The sequence below is a fragment of the Tiliqua scincoides genome, chromosome 10, assembly GCF_035046505.1.
Source record: "Tiliqua scincoides isolate rTilSci1 chromosome 10, rTilSci1.hap2, whole genome shotgun sequence".
Classification (NCBI taxonomy): domain Eukaryota; kingdom Metazoa; phylum Chordata; class Lepidosauria; order Squamata; family Scincidae; genus Tiliqua; species Tiliqua scincoides.
In genome coordinates, this window is record NC_089830.1 from 27,002,862 (window position 1) to 27,018,287 (window position 15,426).

The window sequence follows — 15,426 nt, forward strand, 5'->3', positions numbered from 1 at the left end:
CTCTTTTTTTTGGCATGGGATCATCACCCTGGAAGAGTCAGTTCTTCGACAGGCCTCCATAAAGGCGAATGTTTGGATGTCACTGGGGAAATTTCTCTCTCTCTCTCTCTCCCTCTCTCTCTGTCACACACACACACACACACATCCTGCATTTGCAATGGATCCACTGCATCCAGAGCCAGGCCCCCGGGTCCTGGGAACAAACCTCCTTGTGGGCTCCATACCTTCTTGAGCCTCCCCATTCTGTTGACATGAGGTGGCAGAGAGACTTGGGGCCTGATCCTATCCACTTTTCCAGTGCTGGTGCAGCCGTGCCAGTGGGGCATGCACTTCATCCTGTGGTGGGAAGGCAGTCACAGAGGCCTTCTCAAGTTATGGGAATGTTCGTTCCCTTACCTTAGGGGCTGCATTGCGGTGGCACCGGTGCTGGAAAGTTGGTTAGGACTGGGCCCTCAGGCTGCTAAAACCAGCATCGTCATCCATAAATGGAACTACCAAACCTCCATACCTTCTTGTGGACTCCTAGAGGCATCAGGTACTCAAAACTATTGCAAAGACCCCCAAAACTGGATCCATTTTGACAAGAAATTAGTGCCAGGCATACAGTTATCTCAATGCAATCGCAGCCACCCACCCAGAAACAGGTTCCATTGGAAGTTCCCTGCATACTTTCAGCAGGGTGGTGACGGTCATCATCCTGGCGGGCACATAAGCCACTTTGCTTCCCAGATTGCCAGGGTGAGCAACGCCCTCACTTTTTACATAAAGCAAGACCTCCTATTTTTATCCAGCCCAGGGGGGAGAGGGGTTGCGCTGCTCTTGCACAGAGCTAGAGACCTGACCTACTTATGCTCGCGGTCCCATGCTGGGGAAGATGTTAATGCCAGGGCGAGTGGGAAACCTGGGGATAAGCGATCTGGGCCCGCTGCTGCGTCCAGATTGCAAAGATCCCCCAGGGTCTGAAATCAAAGCCCTCCGTTGTCGAAAACAGAAAAGATGCCAGCACAGAGACAGGCCTGTGCCTGGAGATACAGGTATACACCAACGGCGGGGGGCAATCTCTTCTCTACTCTTTGCACAGGGGGCACAGTCCATTCACTTGCATAGCTCCCATTCATCTCAGCAAGGCCAGCACAGGAGACCTTCCCAGCTGCTCAGTGCCAGGTGCCAAATCCACCCCTCATCTTGCCCTGTGATCAATGATGCTGCCATGTGACACCTCTGTGGCAGGGCCAGTGCTTTCCATGCAAAATGCCGGGAGCATAAATCAACACAAAATAACTTAATGAGCAATCCTACGCAAGTTTACTCAGGAACCTGGCTGGGTTCAGTGGGGCTTACACTTCAGAAAAGCATGACAGGACCGGAGCTTTGATCTTGTTCGGTACCAGGTCGCCGAAGACTCTGGGGAGAAGACCTGCACTGGATTCTGCCCCCTCCCCAATACAGCACTGAGCCGGCAGCTTACCGGTAAAAGGTGATGGACAGAGGTGGCTCTTCTTACCCTTTCTACTTACCAATGGAAGCACTCCCTGGGGGCCCCATGATAACAGAGGGGCATCTGGAGGGTAGTCCAGCAGTCTGAGTATCTCTACCACCAGGAGGCTCAAGGGTTGGTCTGTCCTCTCATGGGGTAAGCTCTTGGCGAGTGCTCAACCTGGCCAGCCCCTGACACTACCCTGATCTTATTCTCACCTTTTCCTTTGAAAAAACCACTTTAAGGTGCTTGTGGCTACCTCTGGAAGTCCTTGTTCACAGGTAACAATGAATATTTTAAAGATCAAAGGCAGGAAGGATGGTCATTCATTCCCATTCCTCTTTCTCCACAGCAGGTACGGACAAATGCCATCCAATACATCCGAGTTCTCCTGTGCCCCAAATAAAAGCTGGGGCTGTTCCAGTGCTTCAGAACAGGTGACAGCCCCAGCAGCAAAGGACAGGAGGTGGGTCACGGCAATTGGTACAGACTGAGGAACACGGGGCTGCATCCAGTCTGTTTAATGCTGCATTCATAAATCATAAATCGTGATAGTAGCCATACTTGTGTCTACACTGTGCAGTGCACTCTTCTATGCTTCTGGCGCACACTACCGTGCCTTCCAGTAGTGTTTAATGCTGGTTCTTGCACTGCTTTTCTTCACCAATTGCACTGCACCTTGAGAAATTATCCCACAAGCCCTTGAGTGTTGCTCTCATCAGCACAAGCGGATTTTTCTCCCACGAGTGGCACACAGTCAACAAACCTCGTGAAACAATCATTCCCCGCCTCCTTTAGAAGTCACCCATGACATTCAAACCAGTTACAAACCTGTGGTGCAAATTACTGAGTGTTAAAGCATACAGGGCGGGTCATCAAGGAGACCAACTGAGGTGGTTGCCTCCGGTGGCAGATTGACAAGGGAGGACCTGTCTCTATAGACTCTCCTCCTCCTCCTACTCCCTGGATTTGAAAAGGAAGAGAAAGAACAGAGAGGAAGTGTGGAGTGATGGGCTATCGAAGCATCTGACGCTGTGGCCTCCACACTTCCTGGAGGTCTTGGGCTGGCTCTAAAATCACAAGATTTTGTAGTGGGGAAAGATCCAATACTTTCCCTACTCACCTCCAGCAAACTTATCTTTACAAATCCATTATTTTATTTGTCTCCCCTACCTAATAAAAGAGACTCCTTATCCTACATTCTAGAAAAAAAATTGTGCTTCACCTTCCCAATGATGGACTAATTTTGTTCAGGAGAATGAACCGTATTGGAATGGGGAACACTGGATCCATTGGGATTGACCAAATTGCAATATCTGTGGAGTTGGGGGGGGAGAGACACTTGGAAATGGGTCATTTCTTAAGAAATAGGAGACAGCGAGCAACCCCGCATGAAGAAGGTGTGGGGGGAGGTCAACAACCCTTTGAGCATCTCTCCTCCCTTCCCTGATGCCCTGGTGAGCTCCCAGCTATGACCTGGCTAAGCTGAAGGATCTTCTACCCAAATCCACTTAAAAGTATTCCCTCTTGGATAGATTAAACCAGTTAAGTCATTAAAAATCTGCGATGGAGACCAAGCTGATCAGCAAGCAGAAAGGAGCGCCCCTGAGATGAAACCTGGAAGAGTGTTCCTTTTCTCCATCTTTTCCCTCCTCTCCCCACACACACCCCACAGTCTTGAAAAAGGTTCCAGTCCCGATCTGAACTGCAAGCTTGGCCTGTATCTATCCACAGGGTCCTTTTCCCTCACAAAAAGCCATTGTTTCCAAAGCACAAACAGAGGGCATGACCACAACATGGCCATCCCTTGATGGTTCTGAGCATCTGGCATTCACAGGTATCCTGTCCCTGGACATGGAAGTTCCATTGTGCTATTATGACTGATAGCTCCCAACCGACCTCACTTCCATGCATTTATCTACTCCTTTTTGGAAAAGTCTTACCATCATCACACCTTGAGGTGGTAAAATGCCATATTAGTTGTGTGGAAAGACCATTTCTGATTGCCAGTCCCAAGCTTTCTTCAAGTAACTTGAGTCCAAAAGCAACTGAATCTGAAAAACAAATCTATCCCTGTCCACTTTCTCCACCCCAATCCATTGTTTTATACATAAGGAAGCCCCAAATGCTTTAAGCTTTCCCCATAGGGAAAGTGCGCCTACCTCTTGTCCATTTGAGCTGTGCCTCTCTGTCCTTTTCCCAGCCCTCCACTATCGTTTTTGGAGAGGGGATCATAACGCCTGATATTTAGTGCCTTAATATTTCTGCTTTTTCACAAACTTCCCGTGTGAATCAGAATCTTAGAATATCTGACCCAGTTTCACCAGCTTTCAGCATGGGACAGGAACAATCAGGTCAGTCAGGGGGAAGAGCCAACATCTAATATTTTTAGCATGGATGGGATTTCAGCGCACTGTGCACTTGCACTAAGGAGGCATGCGCAAGACACATCAAACACTTTGAAAATAACCATCCTCTTCTACATAGCTCTGGGGCAGTTACAGCCCTGATAAGTTTTACCAGGGAGCCTCCTCCAACTATTCATCTCACCACTTTTGAAGCTGCAAGTGCGCATAAAGCTCAACCTCAAAAGGTAAAGCTTTATCATACCCATTTTACAGATGGGGAAAACTGAGTCTCTGACTGAGTCAGGCAGGGGCTGTGGCAGTGGCACTGGGCAACAAGCTTTGGGGGGGGCAACACCAGCTTGACAGCAATGGCCAAAATTGTGAAAACCTTGGTATTTTTGAATAATACCATCATGTTATATACCATTTCATGCAGAATTTAATGCAGAATGCAATGAAACAAACCACATTAAAATATCTCTATTCTATCAAAAACTATAGCCAAATAACCAGAAAATAAAAACACAACCGTGTTATATAACAAAAACTGAATTTTCTTAACTCAAAACTAACCAATGTGACTGATTGTTCCAAGAGCCAATTAGATGTTGTTATGATACAGCAAGGAACTAATAAGGTGTTAATATGGGGGGAGCCTAGGGGGTGGCAGCAGAGCAAGTGGGCAGCGAACTGCCGGAGGAGGAAGCAGATTTCCCCCCATTTTCACTTTTTTAAAAGCCCAGGTGCAACGTCACTTCCAGGGCATCATTTTGAGCTTGGCACCGGACTACATGATCATTATCTACACCACTGGGCAGTGAGGCTGCTGAAAAAGATGGATCCTGAATTGCAACAAGCACCATTCTCTTGGCTAGAGAAGGACCAAGAAGCCAACCTTATAACGTTTACAACAGGCCCAGTCAATCCAGATGCTTCATACACCCTGCCAATTGCAGAGACAGATGTTGGTCATCGCTGAGTTACAGCTCCTTATTTTCCGCTTATCCCTCCTATCTGGCGCATCGACCAATCACATGCAGGTCCATCTCTTACACATCACCATGACATCACAGCATTCCACAAGAGACAGGGATGCTCTCTCTGGAGGGCTGAGCCAACCCGATCAGAAAGAGTTGGAGCACCTTCCTTCTGAGGAATGCAATTGGGGGCTTTGCGGGTTAAGAACAAAAAATGGAGGGGGAGCGTGTTCGTGGTTTATGAAATTATGCATAGCGTGGCAAGAGGAGAGATTATTTTGGCCCATCCTTCCCCATAATGCTACAAATTCACGGTCACCCGATGGTACTTATCTTTTCTTTTCCTTTAATTAAAAGGCCTTGACTTTCACACCCCACCCTTCGCTTGTCAATCCCTCAATGCCACCTTCACCCCAAGGCCAGGGTACACGTGACCCTAGCCGCCTGACTGCCACTCCATTAGTACTGCGGGAACGTGTGCGAACACATGAAGTTGCTTTTCGTGCGGAGTCCACGGACAGGTCCGGCCCACCCATGAGGCCAACTGTAGTTGCCGCCCCAAGCAGCTGATTGGAGGGGGGGCCACATCTGCTCACCTCTTTACCTTCGTCGTTCCTCTTTCTCCTTCCGCTCCCTGAACTGGAAAAGGAAGAGAGGAAGGGGAAATGTGGAGGGAGGGAAGTGCTGAGATAGAGCATTGGAGAGTGGGAGGAACAGGGCCTGGCACATCGTCGGGTAAGGGGGGGCAGCATTTGGGAAGCTGCCCCGGGCACCACCAGGAGATCTGGGGTCAGCCCTGTCCACTGAGCCCACTACTATCTGTCTTGCCAAAGCTCTCCTTGAGCTCCACAGTCTCTCTCAGTCCTGCTGCCCAGATCTTTCTGGCCAGGAGACAGGGGGCAATTTCCCATCATGTCTACATCCCACCTTTCCTCCGCTGTGGAGCCTGCACGGTGTCCCCAGGCACTCTCCCGGACAGCCTCGGCCTACAGGTCCAGAAGGAGGCTGCAGCATGTGCCCTCACAGGCCGTGCTCTGGAGAGCATGGAGAGATGAGGTGGGGGAGTGCACATGCCTGACACGGTTGCTGCTGTTGCCGGTGCTGTGCTCAGAGAGCACTGGAGGAGGAGGCAGTGACGGCTAGTGGTCGGGCACCGGCTTCTTTTGGGCTGGTTCTCTTGTAACTCTCCAGCCAGCGATGCCCTTGCCCTGCAGTGTGAAAAAGTAGGTCAGATTCAGGTCCTGCTGAGCTCTGCCAGAGTCCCCTTGTCTTCACTGCCCTGCTCTGGATGGCAGCTGAGCCTCTGCACCAGCTGCAGACTCATCGGGGTGATGCAGCTAACGTGTTCCCTGGGGAGTGGTGGGAGAGTCCTTTGGAAGTGGATTGGTAGTGTCTAAGCTGGAACGATTACCAGCTGTCCCCACCCCGCCCTGCACCTCTCTCCCAGAAGCCTGCCTGGAACAGCTGCAAACAGCTGGAAGGGTTCTGATCTGACATGACAAATCCCGAGATGTTAGCCAAGCACAATCACCTCCTCCTCACCCTAATAAGAAGCCATCATGGTAGGGCCAAGCAGAGCGGCGCTGAGACTGTTCCCCCAACGCAGGATGAGATCTGAATGGGCAGGGCAGGCCTGAATGTGGAAAGTCTCCTGCCTTGCGGGCAGGTGGGGAGGACTCCAGGTTGGCAAACCTCATCTATCAACATACTCTTGCAACAGGCGCATCAACAGGAAGGCAGGTGCAATGTGGAAGGAGTAGGGTGGCATCCAGGAAGAGCATTGTAAGTCAGCAGCAGACACCTAACTACTACAGGTCGTCTGAGTAACTTAGGGTGCTATCCTAACCAACTTTCCAGCACTGACATAGCTGTGCCAGTGTGGTGTGCGCTGCATCCTGCAGTGGGGAGGTAAGTCAGGGGTCATCCCTCCAGCTGTTTCGGGGTGGAGGACACCTGGACTTGGTGTGCCGTGCGCCCTGGGGACCTGCCAGCATCCTTATGAACCTACAATCTGTTTGTGCAGCCCTTTGGAACGCCCATTCTACGTTGCTTAGCAACCCACGAGGGGGTGGACCACAATTCTGTTGCGGTTATCTTTGCCCGAGACCACAAGAATCCCAATGGTTTCTGGTATCACAGCTTGGTGCATTCTGCCAGGGCATCCAGGAACAAAGCATCCTGGGAGAGAGGGGCAAACGGCCAGGTTGCATTATGGGACACCACACAGAGACTTGAGCTTAAGAACATAAAGAGAGCCCTGCTGCTCATCTTATTCCAAGCTCCAACAGTGGAAAGCCAAATCAACCAGGAAGCACTAGCAGGACATGAAGGCCACAGCCCAACCCCGTCAGTGGGTTTTCCTCAGCATTCCTCAGCTGCAGGGAGATCCCCATTTAACCACAATGGTTAATCACAGTGGCGTAGCTGGAGGGGGGCGGAGCACTCAGGCTGGCAGCAAGGTGGGCAAGCGGCCCTCGCTCGGGGCCATTCCCAGTGGGGGGAGCAAAACGGAGCTGTATGGCTCTGATTTGCTCCCCCCGCCAGGAATGGGTCCGGAGGGAGGGGCCGCTTGCCCGCCTCGCTGCCAGCCTGAGTGCTCCGCCCCCCTCCAGCTACACCACCGGTTAATCATTGTTGATGATAACATTGACTCCACTGGGGCTTTGGCTCATCCGCCTTTAATGTCACAACAGTGAGAGGTCATCAGAGCCTAACAGACCCATCCTATGGGCCTTCGGCATCAGTGGATCTTGTGAGCTGCTTACGTGAAAGGTCCAGCAATGGCCAAAATATTGTGCCATGATTGCACACGAAAGAGCCAGAGGCTCCAGCACATGCTGGACTCAGCTGAATGCTCTGTGGATGTTAGAAAGTTGGCAGGGGTGTGTGCCCTGGGTAAGGAGGGGGAGGATCAAAATGTTTTAGGGGAGGAACTGGGGGCATGTCGGAGGAGGAAGGGGGTAGCTCCAGAGGCAGCCACACAGGCCAGATCCTATCCCCATAACCCCGTCCTGGAATGCCGCCTGACTCTTCTTGGATGTTCACCAGTCCCATAGCTGGTGTGGGTCCAAAGAAACCCACAGAAGGTCTAGGTGGATGTAAGTTTTTTAACTTACCTCTGGTTTGCCTTCTGGTTGCACCCTCTCTCCCCAGCATGCTGCTCAGCCTTCACTGGTGCAGTAGCATGCTAATAGCATGGTGGGAGATAGGGCAGTGGTGTAGCTGGGGGGATGCAAAGCACTAAGTTTTGTAGGGAGCTTCACCATGGTGTGCAAGTGCCCCCTTCCCCTCCCCTTCGGAGCCATTCCGGGTGGGGGAGCAAAACGGAGGAGTACACCTGGCTCCGAAGGGGAGGGGTCGCTTGTACTCCACGCCACTGGGATATATTTGGGTTGCTAGTCACCTTTTTAACCAAACAAAAAGCCCAGGCTTCCCTCATAGGAAAACTGCTCCAGCCCTCCAACCAGATCAGGTCACCCTGAGTCTTAAATGATTTTCTCTTTTGAAATTAATAGCGACCGTATTGAACTTCAGTTCACATATATGTTGAATCTGACAAGTGTTGTGGTCACAGTTCCCAAGTGGTTCAGGAACACTCACACCTTGCACCAGGTCCTGGGCACCACCAGGAGGAACCCAAAGGCTTACTCCCCTCTAGTTGGCTCCACGAGTAACCATTTTACGGCACAGTATTGACCAAAGATTAAAATGTTTTGTCTTTGCCAGGACCCAAATGTGCCTTTACCCAAACCGTGTGAGGGTTGCTGAAGTCACCCTTCATTATACAATTTTCTCCTCTGGCTGCTCTCCGATTTCATTCTCCACTTCTGGATGACTCTTCAATAGCCTGTCCCTAACACTACACTGCTGGGGGGGCGGGGGGAGATCTGGCATTTCCATGCACAGTGATGCTGGGAAGAGGATTTTTCTTCCCAAACTTCCCCATGCTAGACATGCCCTTTGTGTGTGTAGATTTGCTCCCTGTGGTCTTCATTTACGCAGCCATAATTTGTTTCTGTACGCTCATTCCGAAGGTCTGTCCTATCCCTATTTACGCCCTCTTCCCTTTGGGAAGGGCTGGCCCAAATTGGATGCTCCCCAGCTCTGGCCGGCTTCCCCCAGAAGTCAGCTTAAAAGCTGCTCCACAATCTTTTTTTAAAACATATGTTTATTAATTTTTCAATAAACAATAATCACAGTCTTTTAAAAAAAATGCACAGATGCCAAAAAATAAAAACTTTCAACAAATTAAAAAAAACAACAAAACACCACCAAGTCAGTGACAAAAAAAAAGCCTGTTTGGTGCAGGCTCAGCTTGTCCTGAACTGGTCCCCAGTGCCCAAATCCAAACTCCTCCCCCCATGCCCTGATCACATGCGCGCATCCATACCCCTCAGCAGCACCTGTGTAACTTGCCCTGCATATGGGAACAGGTCGCAGTTCTGCAAACACCACCTTGGAGGCCCCAGACTTCAACCTTGCAGTAGCCCATTGAAATCTGGCCCCCTGGACCTGACAACTATGTCTCCCAGTGTCATCTGGGCCAGTGCGTAAGGACTGTCTCCTCCCTCACACTCCCAGATGATGTAGACAACATGTGATGTCTGCAACCTTCACATCAGGCAGGTGGGCAGGCAAGACTCCACGTGGCCCATCTGCCCACCACTCACCATGCACGTTCCTAATTATTGAATCCCTCGCCACCAGGATCCCACCCCACTCTAGAAGGGCCTGCTCAGCTCATCACAAAACAATTTCAGTGTTTCACCCAAGAAATGGGTCCCTTCGAAGGGATCCAGCCCTTCATCTTCAGCATCACACCCTCCAGCCCTCAGGACCAGCACAGCAGAGGTGCTGTCAGCCTGCAAGAGCGCTACAGCCACCATACCCCTGAAAGTCTCACGGTCTATGTGAGTCGCTGCCTCCCTCAGCTTCCCCAGTTCAGACACCTTCATTTTAAGGAAACAAACTTGCTTTCCTGAAAGCCAGGAGCAGATTGCACTGACGAATCCCACACCCGCAGTAGTCTCTGCAAAACCTTGGATAGCTCCCACAGGCTTGCCAGCTTTCTGTCTTTATTTGTTTGGGGTCTTTCATCTAAGGGATTTTCAGGTGTTCTGGAAAATTATGGTCTATGCCGTGAGGTTTAAAATGACCATGGTAATGCCCTTTTAAACCTCCTAGGTTTCTTCACCTGGATGCTAAACTCACACAGGTGTTTAACACACCTGACTTCTTACCTGTTCTGTGAGGTGCTCTTGCTGGGGCTCCCTTGTGTTCAGCAGAGCTGCTGGGCTGCCCATGCAGCCCGCCCCTCCCCAGTGCTGCTTCAACTTGCCACAGACACACCTGAAATTGCCAAGAACCTTTTGGGTCTTCCGCCTAGAAATTTGGTCCAGAAAGGCCTCGTCTCCCAGGCCACCATAACAAGGAATGGGATGGGGAGGAGTCGCTTTTGCAGCCATTTTGGGAAACGGGTGCTCCGGCATCAGAGCGCCTGTTGTAACTCATTTGATTGGTGCTCAGAGAACTGAGATTTCAGCACAGTGGCAGTGTGAAGGAGAAACACAATGACTTCCCCAAGGTCACAAAGGGATACCAGGAACTGAAGCAAAGTCCTAAATATTACCCTTGATCTCTGGATGGTCTGTTCCGCATCTCTAAGGCACTAAGGTTGGTCGTGTCAGTTTGAAGCCCCCATTGGCTCTGGGAATCCTGTTACACATCACTGGGCCTTGCAGTGCCCTTCCTCCACTCACGCCCAAACAGGACAACCTCTGTAGCCGCCAGGAGCCCCAGGAGCCTCTGAACTGTGCTACAAAGCCCACAGCCAGGGAGGCAGCAGCTGCCCGTCTTCCTTCGGTCACCACTACAGCTGGTGACGTTGAGGCCTGGGTTTCACTAGCAGAGCTCGGAGGGAACATCCTGGCCTCGGTGGAAGTCCCCAAGGACCCAGCACAACAATCTACCCGGTAGCCATAAGGAGTCAGGATGAATCACATCACAGGCAGAGCTATCGCTGGACACATCCTGTGATTTGCAATCTGAACCTCTTCCCACATCGGGATCCCCAAACTTTACCATGCAGAAAATGTCCCACCCATTTGACCTTCACCCACCCACAGGATACGACACACACACACACATCATGCTCAAGCACCCCCACGCTCGCTAACCTCCCAGCTGGGCCGCCAGGCCTGTGTGGCTCTCACTCTTGCGCATTTCCTCAGCAATCGGCGTCCTTTGGCGAGGCTCACTAGGTACCGCTAACGCATCCCCCTCCATCTCCGTCACACTCCTTCCCCCCCCCCGCAGCACCATCAATGCTTCCCCTCCTCCCTTCCCCAAATCCATCACTGGAATCCATCCAACCTTCAACTCAACCTGTCGCCACACTTTAAAGGAACAAAAATACAAGACAGCGGCGCGAACGAGGTAGATTGGACCAGCCAGACAAAGTCAAGGCCAAATAACATTTGGAAACATGTTCCTCCCAACCTCCTGCAGCAACACCCACCAGAGCTCTCCACCATCTCCCCCTCCAACACAGCAGCTGGCCAGAGAAGACCTGCTCAGAATACAGCCATGTCTTGGGCTCCCTGCCTCTCTTGCACCCTCTCACTTTCTTAAACCCAAATCAGGCACATGCCTTGCCCAGCCTCCATCACCCATCTCATCTGCAACCTCCACATTAGCTCCCTCCGTCAAGCCCTCATAGGAGGGGGGCTAGAGGAACCTAGCCCCAGAGGAACCTCCGGCTCCTTCAGACGCAATATTTATGGCTTCTTGCCCTGACACTGAGGCTCCAAAGCATCTCGAAATGTTAATTACAGCTGGAGGGTGTGATATGCCTGGGTGGCGGCGGCATGTATGTATTCATCATCGCTGGCAATAAAAAGGGGCAGAAATGATGATGATGATGATGATGTGAAGAAGGAAAAATAAGCATGGCAGGGCACACTGAGCTTATTGACACCACTGTACAGACCAGGAGAATAAACTGAGGCCCTTTACAAAAGAAGCCCTGAGGGATGAGTCAGAGCGAAAGAGAGTGTGTGTGTATCTTGACAAATATCTATTTTTGCAGAGCTCTGGTGGCAACTGGGATTCAGGGCCAGGAACATCAATCTGGATTTTAAAACCATTCCCCCAGACCTATTAAAATCCAGCACTTCAGAAATGCCCGACTCTCTCGACTTTTTCTCTCCCTCCCCCCAGAAATATTCAATTGACACCCCCCTTCTCCCTCTGCTCCCTACAAATCCTTGGAACACACAGTGTCCCTTTCAACATCCCAGCTGTCCGCATCCTCTTTTGAGTTCACATTTCCACATCCTTCCCCTCTTCATTTCCTCAGGCAGGGTAATGGGGGGGGGGGGGAGAGAACTGACAGGTTTTCCATAGTTTGTGTGTGTGTGTGTGTGAAAGAGAGAGAAATCTCTCCACCCACCCCTTTTCCCTCCTCCCTGCAAACAGGCAGCTATTCCAAGAGACTCCATTTTAACCTAACAGCTGCAATGGGCTAGTGAAATCTTTTTCAGAGAAATGTGTGTTCTTGGGGGGGGGGTTACATCTGTGGGCCAAACCCCCCCCCCCACACACACACGTTTCCAAGTCAGCAGGAAACAAATGTTTGACCACATCACCTCTGGCTGGGCTTGAAGCAATGTGAGTGAGGATCAGTTGGTAGGAATGGAAACGCAGGAAGGAGTGAAATGGGTTTCCACTGCAAAAAGAGACAAGCCCCTGAAGGGGGAGAGGTGGTGCTGGACAAGGACGGGGGGGGCACCCACTTTTTGGGTCCCAGGCTGTGAAGGGAGAACACACAACACACATGTCTTGGCAGGGGCAGAGAGTAGGTTTTGGGGTGTGGGGTTTTGGGGTGTGGAAAGCCCCACATCAGAGGATAAAACAAGGATGGATCCCGGAAAATGCACCAAGTGGGAGGTTTTTTGGGGGGGGGGAGTTGGAGCCATGGAGGGGCAGCTCACAGGAGGATGTGGGGCTCTGGTGGGGGTTTGGGGGTGCTCCTCTTTGGGGCAGAACTGGCCTGGCTCACCTGGAGTCCAGATGTGGGGCACAGCTGGAGCGACACGGGGGGAGGGGGGCGCGATCGGCTCTGTATGTTGGGGGACCTGCTGGCAGGGCAGCTCTTGGGGGGCAGGCCTCTGGGGCGGGGGCTGCCCGGGGGGCCGACTCACCTCCCGTGTTGCTCCGCTTGGTGCTGATGGCCTCGGTGGGCGTCTCCAGGGGCCTCTTGCGGGAGTCGGGGGGGTCGGCGTCCATGTGGGGCGGCGGGGGCGCCTGGGGGGGCTGCTGCGGCTGCGGCGGGGGCCCCCCTGGCTGGGGCTGCGGCGGCGGCGGCTGCTGCGGGGGGGCGGCGGGGAAGATGCCGTTCTGGTGCACCGAGCCGCCGGCCATCATCTTCATGCCGAGGGCGCGGAGGACGCCCCCCCCGCGGTACCCGGGAGACTCCAGCAGGGAGGAGGCGGAGGATGCTCGGCTGGGGGGGGGCGGAGAGCCTCCAGGTGGGGCTGACAAAGGAAAGCGGAGCGGAGCGGGGTGGGCGGCAGGCAGGCCCTCCTCGGGGGTGGCCCCCTTTCTCCCCCTCCCCCGCCCGCCCCCCTGCAGCCCAGAGGGGAGGAAGGATGCTCAGGAAGGAGGGGCCGGGCAGGGGGGGCGGCGAGAGAGGACGGGGGCCGGGGTCTCCCGGGGCCCCCCCAGGCTGGAGCACAAGGGGACCCGCTCACGGGGGGCTGGGGAGGGAGGGGGAGGGGCCGCGCAGGTTCGGAGGCGCTGCGGGGCAGAGGCCGCCCCCGGGGACATGCGGAGGGGCCGCAGAAGATGGCCTGGAGAGGACGCGCAGCCCGCCCAGCCTTCCTCCTCCTCCTCCTCCTCACAGCATCCCTTCTCGCCGGTCCTGGACGGCGCTGGAGTGGCGGCGGAGGAATCAGCGCGCAGCCCCTGACGCTGGAGGAGAGGGAGGGGGAGGGAGGGAGGGAGGGAGAGACCCACCCCCTCCCTCCCCCCAGCAGATTGGCTGCCAGGAGCTGGGCCAAGCTGACAAGTGAGAGTGGGGGGGGGCTGGCAGAGCAGGGAGGGGGAGCAGCTGGGAGCTCTGGGGCAGAGTGGCTCGAGAGGGGGGGGGCTCGTACTCCAGGGTCTCTCCCTGCCCCCTTGCCTGGGGGTCTTCTCTGCACCCCCCACCGCGGGGCCTTCGCCTCTTGCTCTCCAGGGCCCGGCTGGGGCGGGGGGGGCGTGCCAGGTGCTTTCCCCACAACATCCGCCGCAGCCTCGCCCCCCCCCCCAGCAGCAGCTCCCCGAGGTCTCAGGCAGCCCTTCCTCACTGGCTAAGCAGCGATGGAACCCACTGGGGGCCAAGAAGACCCCACCGGCTGCTGGTGGGTCCTCTGCTGATGGGGTGCAAGCAGTTGGGAAGCCTGGTCGACCTGAGTGAGAACTGGGCAGGAGAACTACCCTTCAGGCCGGTGGGGAGTGTGCAGGAGAACTCCCTGCTGGCTCCTCTTGGCCTTGTGGGTCCCAGCCCCCTCTTCCACCCTGCACTTCGGGATCAGCAGCCTTGCCATTGGCCACCCCACCTTCTCCCTGGGCCTTGTCGCTTTTCTCACCCACCCACATCCACACAAGGGAGATCAATGGTATTCTTGGCGTGACGCTTGTTCCCACAGATCCCTCTCTCTTGAACCCCCAGAGCCACCCCGTGGCTCAGACAAGTTCAGGCCACCAGGCTGTCGGATTTGACCTGAACCGCATGCAATCTCCAGGTTCAGCCCCCAAAGCCTGCAGGCTCACAGAAGTGTAGGGAAGGCCCAGGCTCCATCTCCAGCTCTCCACTCCAAAAATCTCAGGTAACAGGATCGGGGAAGACCTTGGAGAGCGCCAAGGAGGCACCAGGCTGCGGAGGGGGCAATAGTCTGATGGGGTAGAAAACAACCCTGTCAAACACTTTTAACACCCACATGTGTCCACCTACACAGGACTCCTAAAGGAACCTACTACCCTCATCAAACAATGTGAATTCAGGATTGAATTCAACATAGTCATCTAAGCAGGCGATGTTCAAGTCTTACCCCCAGTTGACCTGACACTTCAGGAATTCATATCCCGAGACTGGAGCCCTTTCACAAGAGTGACCCTTACAGCAGGGAAAGTGCCATCTCTGACACACAAAGGAATCATTGTGCAACAGACTTGAGGTGTGCCCAGGAAGGTATAGGAGACGGAGCCTGATCCACAAAGAGGGGATAACAGCCCAGACAAGCCCCAACTTCCAAACCATCTTTGACACAATGCACTTCACAGAAGTTGCATCTTGAAGGTGTAAAGCCATCAATGACACCGGAGGGGAGGGAATGAAAGATGGCCAGTTTTCTCATCAGGAGGAAGCTTGGCTTACTTGCTTGAGTATCTCTGTTTATCAATCAATCAATCAACAGTATTTATATACCGCTTTTCAACTAAAAGTTCACAAAGCGGTTTACAGAGAAAAATCAAATAACTAAATGGCTCCCTGTCCCAAAAGGGCTCACAATCTAAAAAGATGCAAATGAATACCAGCAGACAGCCACTAGAACAGACAGTGCTGGGGTGAGGTGGGCCAGTT

At 53.2% G+C, this 15,426-nt stretch overlaps 1 protein-coding gene across 1 annotated transcript in view; it reads right to left on the minus strand.

Annotated features, from left to right (window-relative positions):
• The window catches only part of NOVA2 (NOVA alternative splicing regulator 2), a 34,171-nt gene extending 21,055 nt beyond the window's left edge, over positions 1 to 13,116 (minus strand). Inside the window, exon 1 of the mRNA XM_066638207.1 lies at positions 13,004 to 13,116. Within this exon, the coding sequence (XP_066494304.1) occupies positions 13,004 to 13,088 (85 nt within the window). The 5' untranslated portion in view covers positions 13,089 to 13,116. The remainder of the gene's footprint in view (positions 1 to 13,003) is intronic.
• Between the last annotated feature and the right edge of the window lie 2,310 nt (positions 13,117 to 15,426).